We start from the raw sequence: 16,437 nt of genomic DNA on the forward strand, positions 1-16,437 counted from the left end.
AGAATTACAGATGGAGAATCTAAGCTAGATATTATTTGGAGATTCACTGGCATTGGGGAGGAATAATGGTTATAATTAAGGCACAGAACTAGGAATTAATCAAAGTTTGTTTCCAGCTTTGCTACAGGCTTTCTTGTATGCTCTTGGGCTAGTTAACTGTATATTTGATCTGTACAACAGCTTCCTGTAAAAACACAGAATACTGAGGTTAAATTCATTAGCTTAAATAGAAGACGAAGGGCTTTTTCTTTTACAAGAGTGCCAATAAAAGGAGAAGCAGCCCCAAGGGACAATAGTGACTTAGGAGTGGATATTTCTACTAGTTACCTCAGAGCGTTATTCATCTTGGATCCTCTATTTTCCAGCTAGAACATCTTGAATGGGCACCCCTTTTCCTAACATTACAGCTCCAATGTGACCCACTACACTTACAACAGTTGCCTGGCAAAGTTTGATGGACTGTAACTTCATATCCTGGAGCAGTAGCTTACACAGATCTTGTGACAGTTTTTCAGCTAGAATTAGTGGCTCTCAACCTGTAGTCCATGGAGTCCTTCAGGACAAGCCACAGAATAAAGCCTGAATATTAAACATCAGAGGGCTTAAGGTTCCTTCAATAGTAAAGCCTTGGTCACTTAGCTAAGGCAACTGCATGCCCTCCTACAGTGCCTTCGTTTGAAACTATCCCACCACTGCTCAACTGCCCCCTACCGAGGCCACCTTTATACTAGAAAAAGTATTTTTAACAATTACAAAAGTAGTAGAGTGAAACCTGGCCTTGCTAAAGTAAATCTAAAGACTCCTAAGAGTCAAGATTTCACCTTATATAGACATGGCAGGTCTGTAGTTTTAATGAGGCAGGTGCCCCTTGCTGGCCACCTACCAGACTGCTGTGAGGGGAAAGCAAGCGTCTGGTTCCTTAAGAGAGTCCAACCACTGCCTCAATCTTAGGGGTTGTAGGCACACAACTCAGGGTGCCGACTTGCAGTTTAACACTCCCTTCTAAGACTACTGTCCGGCCCCTCTCGGCACAAAGATGACCCTTTCCCAGAACGCCACCTGAATGGTGTGAAACCTTCTGGTTATAGTTGGCCTCTGGGCAAAAATGTGTTAAACACTTGTGCATGGCTCCCAAAAGTTAAACACAATTGCTCTTTTACTTAATCATTATAAAGCACAATTAAGTACAGATGTACAGAAAACGACCATCTTAACTGGAGAGAGTTGGGGATTACAGAGAAGGCAAATACAGCAGAGTAATCTCCATTTAGTTTTATATGCCTACAAAACAGCAATTCATTTCAGAACCTCTCCTGTGACAGACTGTGGTGGGAGATTTAGCCATTTAAATTAAACCTTCTGAGCCAGTATAGTTTAAGACCAAAGACACATTACTTGAAGTTTAGTCAAAAGAATTTATTAGAAAATATTATGCACTACATAAAACTATTTTTAGAATATTATTTCAGTAGACAGCACTCCAGCCTTAAACACCACAGCATAGACTTTGCCCAGCCACTGTGCTCCTGAAGATACATCTTTAGGATGAGACATTCAAGCAGCATGCACAGTGAAACCATTTGAAGGAGTGCAGGGAAATTCCTTGTGATTTGCCTAAATTCACAAAATGTATAACAATTTAATAAATTTTCTCAAGGCAATTTAGATAAGATGAATTTGTCTTCTCGACCTTCTCAGCATCAACTGGGCCCAGAGCTCCTGCTGCCACTTTGTATTTTGCATTAGTGCATGTTGGGAAATTCCAACAACTAGGGGTTAACACAGTTTCAATAAATATCAACAGGAACACAGCTTTAATACTAGTCTTAACAAAAAGATGTTCACAAAGTTAAAGCACATGCCTTCTCATTCAGTCATATTAAAGTAGACCTTGCTGATTTTTCTGGAAAAATATAGGAGAGTCTAAGTATTAAGGCAATGCATTTTTAATTTAAACATCCATTTTAATGGACTGCATATTTTCTGATAAATATTTCAGTTGTAAAAAATAAGGTTTACTGATCACATTCTAATCTATCAGATTAGGATTTGAAATACAGTGGAGCATCCCTATAATAATCACTGCCCCAATTATAATGTGGTAGTAAGTGGCATCTTGACTTCCAGACAGGAGCTGTGGAAACAAAGATTAACAAATCCTGCCTTCCCGCCCGCAACATGTTGAAAGCAACCATCCCTCCGGCCCTTCACCTCCTACTCCCCTTCAAAAGGACATTTATCTATTTCCTAAAAGGAACAATATAGTGAGGCTCAACTGTATACAGTAAAAATATATAAAAATCATTAAACCCCAAAAATTCATCAGAAGAGGAAAATGCAATAAAAATAAGTACGCATGGCGTGATTAACCAGGATCGACATAGCAATTTGCTACAAGATTTGTCAAAAAGTGCTAACCAATTCTAGCTTAAAATAGATTGAGAGTTCATACAAATTGCTACAACTGTCTATGAATCACTTTTGAAAGATCTAAAACATGGCTTGACCGTAGAAAATGTATTATACCATCAGTCTCCAATTTACATATTTTGATTTAGGCACACAAAAATAAATATAGCAAGTCAAATGCTTCAGTAAGTCTGCAGAAAGTTATAATTAAAACCAAGTGATGAACTGTTTTGTGACAGCATTTAGTTATATACGTCTATATCGCTTAATTTATCCTTCATCTCATGGAAGGGAATGGAAAAGCACTGGAAAATCCCCTATCAAAGACAGCTGTGTGGATGGTAACATCCCAGAAGGTAAAACAAAGTATATTACACCACATTGCACGGACTAAGTGTCAGCATGGCACATTCACACTTTTGAGGCCTTTAGTTGGAACACAAGGGTCTTGGGCTCACAAACAACAGTATCACCCGTGTGCAGTACTGAGGGACTCTCAGTTCAAAAGGAGAAGGAAAGCAAGGTCCCGTCTACCGCACTCCTAGTCACTGTCCCAATGAAAGTTAAAAGGAGCCGAATGGGTGCTTTTTCCATAAAGAGCTGGTAAAAATCTCAAGGTCCTGGCAACCATACCCTCTCAGTGTAAAGCAGGTTCTACTCAACACTGCAAGCATTCCTGTAACACACTTAATGGCTCCCACATTTGTCTTTAGAATGGGACTATCTGTACATAACTCTTTATTGCAAAGTGTTTTGGGAAATATGAAAGCTACTATACGTGACTACATTTTGTATGTTACCTAGGATAACTTTGTGTGCAGTTTTAGTGACAAGTTCGGTGGTCTATGCTGAATTCCCTTGCAAACTATAGTTCATGTTAATAAAATACCTCACATAACTAAAATTGGCACAACTGACAACCTCTGGTCATTAGAGACCCATGTAAGACTTAATACAGAAGCCCCTCTTGTTCATATAATTGAAGAGCTATACAAAACCAGTGCTTATATTCCTGAATATCCAGCCCTACACAGTGATAATTTCCTAGGTCCTTTTACCAGATGAGGGAAGAAGTAGATATGTACTGTGGTTGCCTGAACCATACCTCTTGGAACTGAAGCCTTCAATTAATTTCCATAAGAATTAAGCAGATTTGTCCCAACATCTTAAAACAAAAGTCACAAAGCAAAAACAAGCAGCATAACCTTTATTTGGTGTTACAATAGATGTACAGCGCCCATGATACTGGACACTGAATCTTACTGTTTATGATTAATTTTTTTTTGTATCTAAACAGTTCTTCTGTTCAGACATAGCCATGTGCTTTTTTTTTTTTTTTTTTTTAATATACACACACTGACCCCTGCAATCAATCTGTCCAGTTAACACTAGAAATATTTGTCAGGGGAATACATTATCTTTATTATAATTAGGGGAAAATCAAAGAGAAAAATCTTACTTTAATATCTTTAACCTGACTGATTACATGTACTGTACATACCTGTTCCAAAACCAATGTACTTAGAAGTTTCTAATTTTACGCACTTCATTATTCAAGTCAAAATGCTGTACATCTGCTAGTATCCACACAATCGTACATTCCTAATAAAAATGCACCCTACTTTACACCTTTTACTTTCTTTTAAGCATTTTTTTTGGAAAAGGGATAAAGAAGTTGCAGTTAGATCTATATTTATTTAGAACAAAACATATACTACATTGAAAAATAATTTTATCAAAACCAGATTCCAATCAATCATGAATAATTTTCAGTTAATGGTTCATGTTGAAATTGCACTTTGCAGATTTATCTTGATCATGTTTTCAGTTCTTTTTCATTTTACTCTCTCTTTCTTTCAGCAGAGACTGCTTCCTCTGGATTTTTCTTCCGTGAATGTTTGTATTTGTCTACATATGCTTTCACTAGATTCGCCACTTTTGCAGAATTGACTTCTCCACTCTTGCTATGACAAACCTACAACAGGAAATATATATATCACACACACACCACTGTCAATTCTTCAGAGCTGTCAGTAAAGAGTTACTCACAGATAAATAATGCTTACTTTCACTAAGATGGGCAAAACAAAGAAATCAGGAAGGCTGTTTTATTAATTTAATAAGGCAAGATCTACCTATGCTCCACTGTTGTTTTTTGTCTATGGAATGAACAAATGTACCTGAGGTTGCAAGGTGCTGAGCACCCTCAAATCATTACCCTTTTTCTAATATTGCTGAGGTGAGGGAGGGAGGGAGGGAGCAATTAAAATATTAAATGTCTGTATATTTTTAGACTATTAAAAAGTCATTCCTGAATACAACTTACTTTATCTACTGCTTTCCGCACAATTTCTTTATATTCCTCCTTGGTAATATCTTTATTCTGGTAGAAAGGTTTAATAGCCAGTTTTACCTCTTGTGCTGCTTTTTCTTGAATTAACAATTTCTGTCAAAAGAAAAATACCTGATTTTTAGGTAAGTATGTGTGCAAATTTTTTTTTTTTTTTAAACATGAAAAGATTATTTAAAGTTAATTCATTCAAAGTAAGAAAGGCTTTGCAGACTGAAAGTTTCTCTTAAATTAAGGCTGTCAGAAACAGGGCCAAAGTTCTGCCCTAGTATTTGAACACACAACCAACTTCCACAGATGTCAATGAGAACCACACATACTTATCTGGAGCAGAATGTGGCCCCACTAATTAATTACACTTTAAAATATTTAAGTACTTACAGAAGTGCAGCTTTAAAAGTATTAATATTTTGTTAGATAAAAATTAAGTTAATTTGTTAGTTTCTTGTAGTTATACAGTTTCCATGGAAGTTTAAGGATGACAGCAATAAGTATCCCATACATAAAAAAGGAGATCGACACATTTGCTCTCTAATTTTAACACTGTAGAATTATATATATCGCTCTCAACTCTGAACTTGCCTGGTCTTTCTTCGAGCTATCTGCGCTGGCTTCCACCGTAACACTTACTTTGCCTTCTGCAAATTTTACAGCAGCATTAGAGGTTTTGATGTGACTTGATGATGTTGCATTACCAGAACTTGGTCCCTGAACTGTTCCCACATTTCCCAGGACTGCTGCTGGAGCAGGCAAGAGTGGTGCACTCATGTTATTACTTACATGAGGAGCACTAGGAATACCCTGTTTTAAAAAGTTACCGGCAGTTAATACATTATTCTTCAGATATTCAATAACTGTTACTTTCTAGAACTCTCAGCAAGTGTAGTAAATGCACGAATACCACAGGTACTTCGGTTTAGCAGCTAATTTTTACATCAGCTGTTGCTATAGCAGCCAGCCACTTTTATATAAAGATTAACACACACAAGAACAAAAACAGTTAATGAAAGCCTGAACAAAATAAATGCACCTTGCATCATGTCATTAAAGTTGCTAGACCCTGGCTGAGGTGGACTTCTACCTACTGGGAAAGAATTCCCAAGAATGGTGCTGCAAATGGAAATGGACATGTTCAAATTTAGGTTCTGAAGGCAAGTACTTCCCAGACACTTTTAGCTCTCATGGCAGGAACGTGTCTGTTAGGTAAATCAGTTCCTAGATCCTTCACACCTTTAAAAATCACCACCAGCATCTTGAAATGCATACACAAAAAGGAAAGCTTATGCAAGTGCTTGAGCTCAGGTGTCAGAATGTTTGTCCATATGTCTTAGAAGGTTTGCTTCTGTGTTTCGCAAGAGATGGAGCGTCTCGTGAACTTCAAGGGTAGCCATAGCTAGCGCTCAGTCAAGACTAGACGTTAGAGACCAGACAACCACTGAAGGCTACACCTGAGGAAAAGCCATTTCCCGTGCATTCCGAGATATCAGCAAAAGGCACAATGGACCATTGCTGCTACCTTGGAATCAAGGAATAACAATAGTGCCAACAGCTCCTATTGGTGCAAATGCCACCTCTTGCCTGCTGTTCCAAATGCTTCTCCCTATAAGCATCACTTCTATATTATGCAGGTTGAGTCACAGCCAGTTTATATTTATCCAGATTGGGCAGTAGTGAAACTAGAATTTGAGTTCAAATGAAAAGGAGATATAGAGCTGGATATCAACATTACACTGATAACAATCTAGTTAAAACAATCCTTAACCTTCCTTAGTTTTTTCTTATAAACACGCAGGGCATGTCTATGCTACAGCGTAGACACCTACATTGACAGAAGGGGTTTTTCCATCCATGTATTTAATCCATTTCTCCAAAAGGCAATAGCTAGGTTGATGGAAGAATTCAGTCAACCTTGCCGCATCTACACTGGGATGCAACATTTTCAAAATCCTTAGGTTGATCACATTTAAATGTAGACCAGGCCTCAGTCTCTCATGGTCAATGATATTACAAAAGTGCTAAAAGATTCAGGACTCAGCACGGACACCATTCCATAATGATAGAGAGGGGCAGCACGCAGACATCACTAGTCTCAGCTTCATATCATACTTTGAGCAATACATTTTACCAAGTACTTTGTCTTTACAGTCGTATTTATTGAGTCACTGGACAATTCCATTAGCGAAGGGTTCACAGAAACACTTCAGCTCTCTCATGCTTCCGGGATTAGAATATTGAATTTCCCATTGTAAAAATCTAGTTTGAATTATTTCAGACAGCAGACCTAAACCAAATAGACAATCAGCCTGCATTTTAGTTATAATAGTATTTTACCATTGTGTCTGCAAAACATTTGAAATGTGTCATATTCATTCACATAAGTCAATATTTCCTATGGTTATTCCCCTTTGTTTCTGTGATGCTGAGGTTGTGAATATTAATACTGACAGCAATGGAAAAGGAACGTTTTCTAGAACAGTTTCCCAACCTAGGATACCAGATTAGTTTGGGGTCACAGGCCAAGGCTGAGGATCAGCATAGATGAGAAAATCTGCAGGACCCCAGATCCACTTCCACATTCTGCAAATGTGCTGCTGTGTGTTCAGGTAATGTGTTAGGTAACCTCTTGAAAGCCACCCATCTTTCCTCAGCATTCCTGTGTGGCTCCTAATGTAATGACTGGCTGTGGGAGAAGCTCACATGTACAGAGCTGATGGCTAAGGCAACAGCCCACCAGCCCAAACTTCACTTCTCTGGAGCGCCACAGGAACTACACCAACCTTGTGAGGCACAAAGAGATGCTCCACTATCTCCAGCAGAACTGAGACTTCTGATGACTGGAGAAATGGGGTAGGGACTGCAGCACCAAAGGGGAGGGACAGAGACTTTATACACAATAGGTAAAAGAGCCAAAATAAAATAAGTAAAAATGATTAGAAGGAAAAAAGGATGAAGACATGGGGGGGGGGGGGGGAAGGCGAGTGGAAAAGAAAAACAGACACAAGCAACGGCATAATGAAATGGTGCAAGGGGACATTGTAGGGGTGACCCTGTGCTGATCCATCCCAAGAGAGGGCTCCAAAAAAAGGTTGGGACTCACTGATTTAGAGGATTGTTAAATGAGACAACAAAAGCTTCCTCATACTACAAAATATATAAGCTTTCCCAGAGCATAAAGCCACCACTCTGCTGAAATGGGAAGAATATTCAGAATAATTTAGTATCCAATTTCTAAAAACTACTAGAATTGAAATCTCTTTTGTACACACAAAATTTGATAGTGGACAAACTATGAGGAAACTATGCAACATTCCATTCTTGGTTGACATCTCTGGGTGCTACTGAACTACAAATAAACAGTAAAAATTGTGCATTTTGGCTAATGTTTTAAGAGATGTTTCAGAACAAATCCATTTCCCCATAAATACTTCTTTATCACCTTTTTTCAGGGGGAGGAAGAACTGTTACTATATATTTGATAAGCTTTATAGTATTTTAATACAACATACTCTTGATCGATGTAACACTGCTTAACTATGTTTTATGACTATATTGATTAGACCTTGATTTCTGAAAAACATACCTGCAATTGTTTTCCATCTGGTTGTGAAGCAATGTAGCTGACTTGCTGAGATGGTGGGGGAGGGGGTGGAGGTGGTGGTAATCCCTGAGACACATTGGTAGGAGCAGCTACCTGTATGAGAGGTACTCCTGTATGGAGATGCATGGGCAGTGGAGGATGAATGTTAAATGGATTGTGTTGGATGTTCATAATAGGAGCATGAACACCCACTGGATATGGGAAGATATTCATAGGCTGGTGTTGTGCATTCACTTGTGGTATTACATTCATTTGTTGCGGCATCATATTTATTGGTAGCTGAGAGCCATCACCTGGTTGGTTTGTTTGGTCTTTGAGGTTTGGATCTATTAAAAAAACAGAATATTTAAAGTACAAAATACATATTTCTATAGAGAACAGAGACCCCCAAGAAACACCAATTTAGAGGTTTAAGGAGTCAGAAAGTTCAGATTGCTCTGAGAGCCTTTGCTTTGAATTCTTCAACTACTCATTTATACCACAGCTTCAAATGTGTTATATTTTACTGAAACAGAATTTTCAGCCAAAGTGCAGGAATGCAACACACATTACCCAACTCATCGTTACTGAAACACAAGCATACATTTTCTCATGTATGCAATTCTGGGTGTCTGATTTGCACAACCATGCTATAGTTATGTCTAATAACTGTTCTGTAGTATAAGAATATTTATACTCTGATTGGCTAAGAGTGCTTATTATCCAGACTTCAGGGATACTAACTGTATAGGATGGTGATATGCTCCCTTACTCACAAAGTTCACACGTTGTGCCAGAAATAAATAAGTGTTTATCTCAACTTTACTTCCCCACTTTAACAGCAGGCAATAAATAAATAAATAAATACATACATTTAAAAAATGAAATTTACATGTGAGTAGTAAAACCCCAAAAGCTAAGAAACTGGGACTGTGAAACTGCTGAACTGTTTAAAAATCCATTGGCTCACTTTCTTTGTACATGATTGAAATAAGCGGGAACTGTGTCACTGAATTCAAGATTTGACCTTTCCTCTTATACCTCACCCTCCCCACACGTGCCTCCTTTTCTATAGGCCAACATGGCTCTGTCTTACTTCCATTATAAATTCAGAATTTAATTCTCTCCCTCCAAATTCAGTTTTCAACAACAAAAATACATTGGGCTATTTTGAAGAGGATTTTATGGACATGTAGGAAGTAGGGATTAGGAATAGAGATGGAGAAAGAAAAAATAGGCGAAGAAACTGGGACAAGAGCAAAGGTAGGAATTTTTTTGTAAGTTTTATGTAACATCCCATTTGTGTTCTGTAGTTTTAATTTAATTCACGTTTCATAACAATTTCAGAGTATTAATAACTTGAGGGAGCTTTCCACTAATTCAGAATTAACCTCATCCTGAGCTAATAACTCCTCAGCCTTCTACTTCAAAGTTTATTCAGCCCAGAATATTTTTATTAACTTAACAGGAAACACTCAAAATGATATTACAGTCCCCCTGGGTGGGGATGTTCACTGTAACAAATATGGAAGAGTAACACTTATTATTTACTCCTAGTTCTCTGAATGCCCTTTAATATTATTGCAGTTGTGTATATCTGAAAAAATTCTCTTCTGTACAAACGAGGACTTCTTTTTCTGTTTGCTCTTGTAATTAATAATAACCCTATGTTTATTGCAACAGTCTGTGCATAGTGATAATTGTGAGGTCAAAAACTAAAGGATCAAGGTGGGGTAAACAAGGATTTTTCTCCCTCTAGGTCAGTCAAGAGCCATCTGCTAATTAGTAAGAGCATAAGACATTTTTGGATTTATAAATACTTTATAATATGAAAGCCAGTTTCACTCTAAAAATGCTGACTGCTACATTATGGTTAGTGCCATCAAGTTAACACGTGATCAAATCTGTAACTTGTATATGTTTTCATTGGTAACTATTAAGTCTTCCTTGAAGAAATCACCCTTTTAAAAAAGGTAATAAGTAGTTCATTACGTTTCTCTCCTGTTCACTCTGTACCAACAATACCACAGTGTGTGTAAACTCTCTAAAATAAGCAAAACATGTACATGGATTTTTTTTTTTTTTCTTAAGGAACATATTCGGTCGGTTGCACCGTAGTCCCGAAGACTCAAAAGGCCAGTTCTTAAGTTACTGAACATCCAGCCCAAGAGTGTTTGTAGCATACAGACCGGGGTGGAGCAAAGAAAGAAGGCCTCCCTTCTTAGGAAGCTTTTCCAATTTTGTTTGTTGTGCGACTACTAGTTAGCCTTTGCTGCACAAAACAGTAAAGTGACAGTGTCAAATTCACATAGTATTTGTAGTATTCTTAAAAAAAAAAAAAAAAAAAAAAAAAATTCTCCATTTAAATACTATGAAAATCAGAGAAAAATGAATACCTTGCTCAGATGTCTCATCTTCTTGCCTCATCCATCCAGACTGCGGACTTGAGGAATTTCTCCCTCTTCTTGAATAATAGTTCTGTACATCTGCAGGTAAAGTCTTTCTTACAGCCCAACTAGATGCAGATGTCCACCCAGACCTATCAGCAGGCGTATCAAAAGAAAAATCTTGTTCACTCTTACGCCTGTATGGTTGATGTTCTGGGAACCTTGCAGTCTCATTCCCAGAACTATTTGAGTTTCCTGAGAGGGGTTTTCTATTTTGCCAGTGGTTTTCATTCTGGTCTCCATACATGAAACCGCCTCTGCCACGGCCACCTCTGTTACGACCACCTCTGCCGCGATTTGAAATCCAACCTGAACCAAAGTTTTTATTCCAAGAATGTCCTGAATTATCGTGTCTATTTTCTTCCCATTGTGGATCTTTAAATTTGTCTCTCTCTCTGCTCCTAGTTTCAGGAACAGAATTTATCCTTTCCATTACCCAGTCCGGACAATCATTCTTATGCTTTTCAGAAGAACATTGCTCATCAATACTTTTCTCTGTATTGTCTTTTTCTTTTTGCATATTTTCATTCTGTTTCTCCTGGTCACTTCTTTTATATCTATCATTTCCTCTGGGACTTCTCCAGCTGTCATTTGTCCATCTCTCTTTCCACCGAGGAGAGTGACCGTCTCTCTCATTCCTAATGAATGAAGGACCCTTACTTCTTGTTCTTGATCTGGATCTTGATCGTGACCGGGATCTTGACCATCTCCTATTTCTTCTCTCTCTGTCATGATCTCTCCTTTGTCCATCTCTATCACTATCTCTGTCTTTGCTTTGAGACCTAGATTTTTGCCTTGGAGAGGAATCTTTAACTCTTGACCGAGAAGGAGATCTTCTGCCTTCCCTGTCAGTCTCCCTTTTAGGAGACCGAGATGGCGTTTTCCTGCCCCCTCTGACAGTCTCTCTTTTTGGAGACCGAGAAGGAGATCGCCTGCCCTCCCTGGCAGTTTCCCTTTCGGGTGACCGAGACCTCCTGCCCTCCCTGACAGTCTCTCTTTTGGGAGATGGTGACTGAGATTTCCCACCCTCTCTCCTGGAAGGAGACCAAGTTGTTGATGGAGAGTGAAATCTAGACCTTCTAGTTCGAGTCTTTTTATCTTTTTTAAATTCTGTTGAGCATTCTGTTTCTTGAGAAGAAGCTTCATCTTTTTTGTCAGAAAGACCTGAGTGTGATACACAGTTTTCGGAATCTTGCAGCAATGAGCCTGCCTCCTCTTGTTTGATACTCTCAGCTGGTGGTGGCTGTTCAATTTGAGATTCAGCCTGGTCACTGCAAAATGAGTCACATTCCATTGGTATCATTTCATTGTTATCCTCATTAAAATGTTTATTAGATTGTTCAACATTCACCTTGAGTAACTCTGTAGTTCTGGCCTCTTCACATACAGGTATGGGCTCCTCTTCTAAAGACTGGTCCAATTTGTTAATGTCTAGAGAAATATTATTTATTAATACAGCTGTTTCAGTATCTTGAACAGTTTTTATGTTCTCAATATTTGCAGTGTTACAATTTGCTGCCTGTTCTTTGTCCTCAGAATCATCAATTTCTATGGATTCTGGATGCTCAGTCAATTCATTTCTGGGGCTATCTAAAGGCAGAACTACTTTTGCCACAGATTCTGGATACTCAGGCAATTCATCTTGGGGACTATCTAATGTCTGATCTACTTTTGTAGGTGTTATTGAATCCTCAAGTAATTGATCTCTGTGACTATCCACTGGCTGTTCTACTTGTTCAAGAATATTTTCACAGACATCTTTATTTTCAAAATCTGTAACATTTTTATTAACATCTTTTATTTCACATTTCTGAGTCTCTAAGGTTAACACAGGAGATTCTTGGATACAAGAACCTGAATCTGAATCCTCTAGGGTATCCTGTTCTTTGTCACAGTCTCTTGTAAGATCCTCACTCTCTACATGTTCACTGCAGCTTTCCAAGCCATTAGCAGACTCTGTTTCTGCATTATTTTTGTGCATAAGGCAAGAGTTACTACTTTCAATATCCGACAGGTGGTCTTTATCTAATATTGGAGGTGTATCAGACTCAGCAGCTTCGTCATCTTCCACTGAATCACTCGATGATTTTTCAGAACGCAGAGAACTTCTAAGTTTCTTTTTAACCAAAGGTACCTGCTGTTTAACTCCTCTTTTAGACTTTCGTTTTGAAAGTGGTTTTTCTGAATCTGCAGAAGAAACATTTATAGTTGAGTTATTGTCATTGGGGGCATCACATCCAGAATTACTTGATCTTGGTGAGCTGCGAGATTGACTCATAGTCTCAGTTTTTCTGTTCCGTGCAGATCTTCTAGGAGTAGTATTTGCAGTCTTCTTTCTCGTTCCTCTAGTACCAGATGTGCCAGAGGCTTGTTTTTTCTCCTCTCCTTCCTGTGTACATGCAACAGCACATCTCTTTCCTGAAGGATCTAATATAAAAAAGTAGGCATTAAAATTTAGTAAATATATTAATTAAATGTAATGTGAACGCAAACATGGTATTTTAAGTTTAATGAAGAACAGATATTGATGTGTAGCACAATATAAATTTTGGTATAACCACCAGGGTTAAATCTAGCATTTTGTCCAACTTATACTGTTTCTTCAAAAGAACAGAAATAGACTAAAAAAAATTAACATGTTGGAAATGTACTGGCAAGGCTCCCTGGTAGCAATTGCATTTGAAAACAAACAAGCAACCATGTTTCACCACAGTGAGTCTTACTATTACCATTTGAAGAGTTAGAACGAATGCCATTTAAAAAAAGTTACTGTTCACCACCTGTAGTGGCTAATTTACAGCAGAATTTTCCAGTTCAAGCATAAGACTTATTGCAGTTGCAGAATGCTAACGTTCAATGCTGCTGCAAGATACATTTTTTAAATGGGCATCAATGCAACTGTGAATTACCACATGAAAGGTGGTTAACTAACAAGTGTATATGATAGCATAACTCCTAATAAAATCTTAAATTCAAGTTTATAAATAAGACTAATTTCACTTTGCCATGGAGGATCCAAACTCTGTAGCAAGGCTCCCTGACTTCTGCAGCACTACAGTGACTAAAAATGGACAACAAATTCTGCAGCAGCTTCTGGCAAATTTAAAAATGAAGTAATGTGAAAAATATTATAAGTAGCACAGTATCCTTTTTGTTGGTATGATACTATATTCCATTTACTCTGCATTGCCCATAATTTTGAATTTTCAATGGGCCACATATTTTTGTACTGTCATTGCTTAAAAGTTGTCATAGCAAAGTAGGAGGTTTTGGTAGCTGGAAAAGGGACAGTTGGGACTTCTAACACCCAGGAAAGCATGCGGGGTGGTTAGCACATTTGTTTTTGCTAAAATGATCAGCAGTGAAACCGTTAACAATATAGATGTTTAAATCAGGTTTAGGTTTCAAAATGTAATGGAAGTTAAATATACTTCAGTTCTTAAAATTAGTGTTTCAGGCTGTACGCGTAGAGCCAAGATAACAGCACCAGTTCATGTTTAAATTCATGCTTTTAAGGTTCTCTTTTCAACCATAAGGACTAGAAACAAAGGAAATTGATTACATGCTTACAAATTCACAATTCTAAGTCTTAATATAATATGTTACTGAACACTTCTGCTTTCCATGCTTTTACAAGCAAAAACATTTTTAGCTTAATAGAATCTGAATTAACCAAGATGGGAATCCAAGGAACAAATGAATGCAATAGTACAAAACCCTTCCAGCTCGCAAAGTATAAACAGACTACGTAGAGGTGTTGCTTACTCTGTAGAGTTATACAATCTCACAACATATTGTAAAGGTATGTATCAAAACATTAATAGAATCATAGATTATAAGGCCAGAAGGGACCACTGCAATCTTCTAGTCTGACCTCCATAACATAGGCCACAGGTATAGCTGTAGGTATTTTCCCATACTTCAAAAATGTGAGATTTCTAAAGTTTTCCCATTCCACATTGGGATGAACCCAAAAATTTTCAATCAAGAAACCAGAGAGCGAGTGCATGAGTGAGTGCAGAATAGCAAAGAGCCCAGTGGGAAGAGGCGTCATCTGGGAGGTAGGATACCCAGGTTCAACTCTCTGCTCTGCCCGATTGAGGTAAGACTTGAATCCAGGTCTCCCACATATCAGGTGAGTGTCCTGAATATTGGATATTCTCTCTCCCCTGAAATTCCATCCTGGACCCGAGAGCCCCTTCCACAGGAAAAGTTTTGGTTTCCACAAATTGGCAATTTCTAACCAATAAACAAAAAACTATTTAAAAAAATTCCTGACAGCTCCACCATAAGAATACTCAGAATTATTTTCAGTTTGAACGAGAGCATCTCTTTTAGAAAAAAAAATCTGATTTAAAATATTTCCTGTGACAGAGAAACTGCCACAACAGGTGACAAGTAGTACTACTATAAGGAATATGTATTCAAGGTGAACAGGAAATGGGTTTTAAATGGAGGCCCCCAAACTCTCAGAAGGAATGCCAGGTGACTAAAGCTATTTGAAATGATATCACCAAGAAAGCAGTCCCTGATATCCTGCCAAAGTGACATCATATTGGCCAACTAGCATGTACTTTAGGTAGCTGCCTCAAACATATGAAGCGGAAAGCGTGCCTAATCAGATCTTCAAACCTGATATAGCCATGGCAAAATGAGTCACAAATCCCTCCAAGCCAAAGGTGTTGCCACCTCATAAGTTTCAGCATATTGTACTATTTGCTTATGTCCACAGATTCAACATAAAAACGGCCATACCGGGTGATACCAATGGTCCATCTAACCCAATATCCTGTCTTCTGACAGTGGCTAATGCTGAATGCTTCAGAGGGAATGAACAGAACAGGGCAATTATCGAGTGATCCATCCCCTGTTGTCCACTCCCAGCATCTGGCAGTCAGAGGCTCAGGGACATCCAGAGCATGAGGTTATGCCCCTGACCATCTTGGCTAATAGCCAATTGATAGACCTATCCTCCATGAACTTATTGAATTCTTTTTGGAGGCAAGTTACAGTTTTGACCTTCACAACATCCCCTGGCAATGAGATCCACAGGTTCTGCCTTGTGTGAAAAGGAAGTACTTCCTTTTGTTTGTTTTAAACCTACTGCCTATTCATTTCACTGGGTGACCCATGATTCTTGTATTACATGAATACTTCCTTATTCACTTTCTCCGCATATCCCCTTTAGTCATCTCCTTTCACAGCTGACCAGTACCAGTCTTTTTAATCTCTCCTCATATGGAAGATGTTCCACACATGTAATCATTTCTGGTGCCCTTCTCTGTACTTTTTCCAATTTTAATATACACCTCTACCCCGATATAACGTGACCCGATATAACACGAATTCGGATATAACACGGTAAAGTAGCGCTCCAGGAGGGTGGGGCTGCGCACTCCGGTGGATCAAAGCAAGTTCAATATAAAGCGGTTTCACCTATAATGCGGTAAGATTTTTTGGCTCCCGAGGATAGCGTTATATCGGGGTAGAGGTGTATCTTTTTTGAGATGGGGCAATCACATCTGGATGCAGTATTCAAGGTGTGGCCAAACCATGGATTTATATAGTGGCATTATGATATTTACTGTCTTATCTATTCCAGGGGTCGGCAACCTTTCAGAAGTGGTGTGCCGAGTCTTCATTTATTCACTCTA

At 38.3% G+C, this 16,437-nt stretch overlaps 1 protein-coding gene across 5 annotated transcripts in view; it reads right to left on the reverse strand.

The window, feature by feature from the left end:
• Positions 1-3,596: 3,596 nt before the first annotated feature.
• SCAF11 (SR-related CTD associated factor 11) overlaps positions 3,597-16,437 on the reverse strand; it is a 67,028-nt gene continuing 54,187 nt past the window's right edge. For 4 of the 5 annotated variants that reach the window (XM_065399659.1, XM_065399683.1, XM_065399675.1 and 1 more), the window contains 5 exons: positions 10,733-13,210; positions 8,340-8,683; positions 5,342-5,560; positions 4,736-4,855; positions 3,597-4,384 (listed from right to left, as the gene is read on the reverse strand). In XM_065399659.1, coding sequence (XP_065255731.1) covers positions 4,250-4,384; positions 4,736-4,855; positions 5,342-5,560; positions 8,340-8,683; positions 10,733-13,210 — 3,296 coding nt within the window. In that variant the 3' untranslated portion in view covers positions 3,597-4,249. The remainder of the gene's footprint in view (positions 4,385-4,735; positions 4,856-5,341; positions 5,561-8,339; positions 8,684-10,732; positions 13,211-16,437) is intronic. The other variant, XM_065399666.1, reaches the window with a different exon arrangement.

Source organism: Emys orbicularis, chromosome 1 (assembly GCF_028017835.1).
Source record: "Emys orbicularis isolate rEmyOrb1 chromosome 1, rEmyOrb1.hap1, whole genome shotgun sequence".
NCBI classification, from domain to species: Eukaryota; Metazoa; Chordata; order Testudines; family Emydidae; genus Emys; species Emys orbicularis.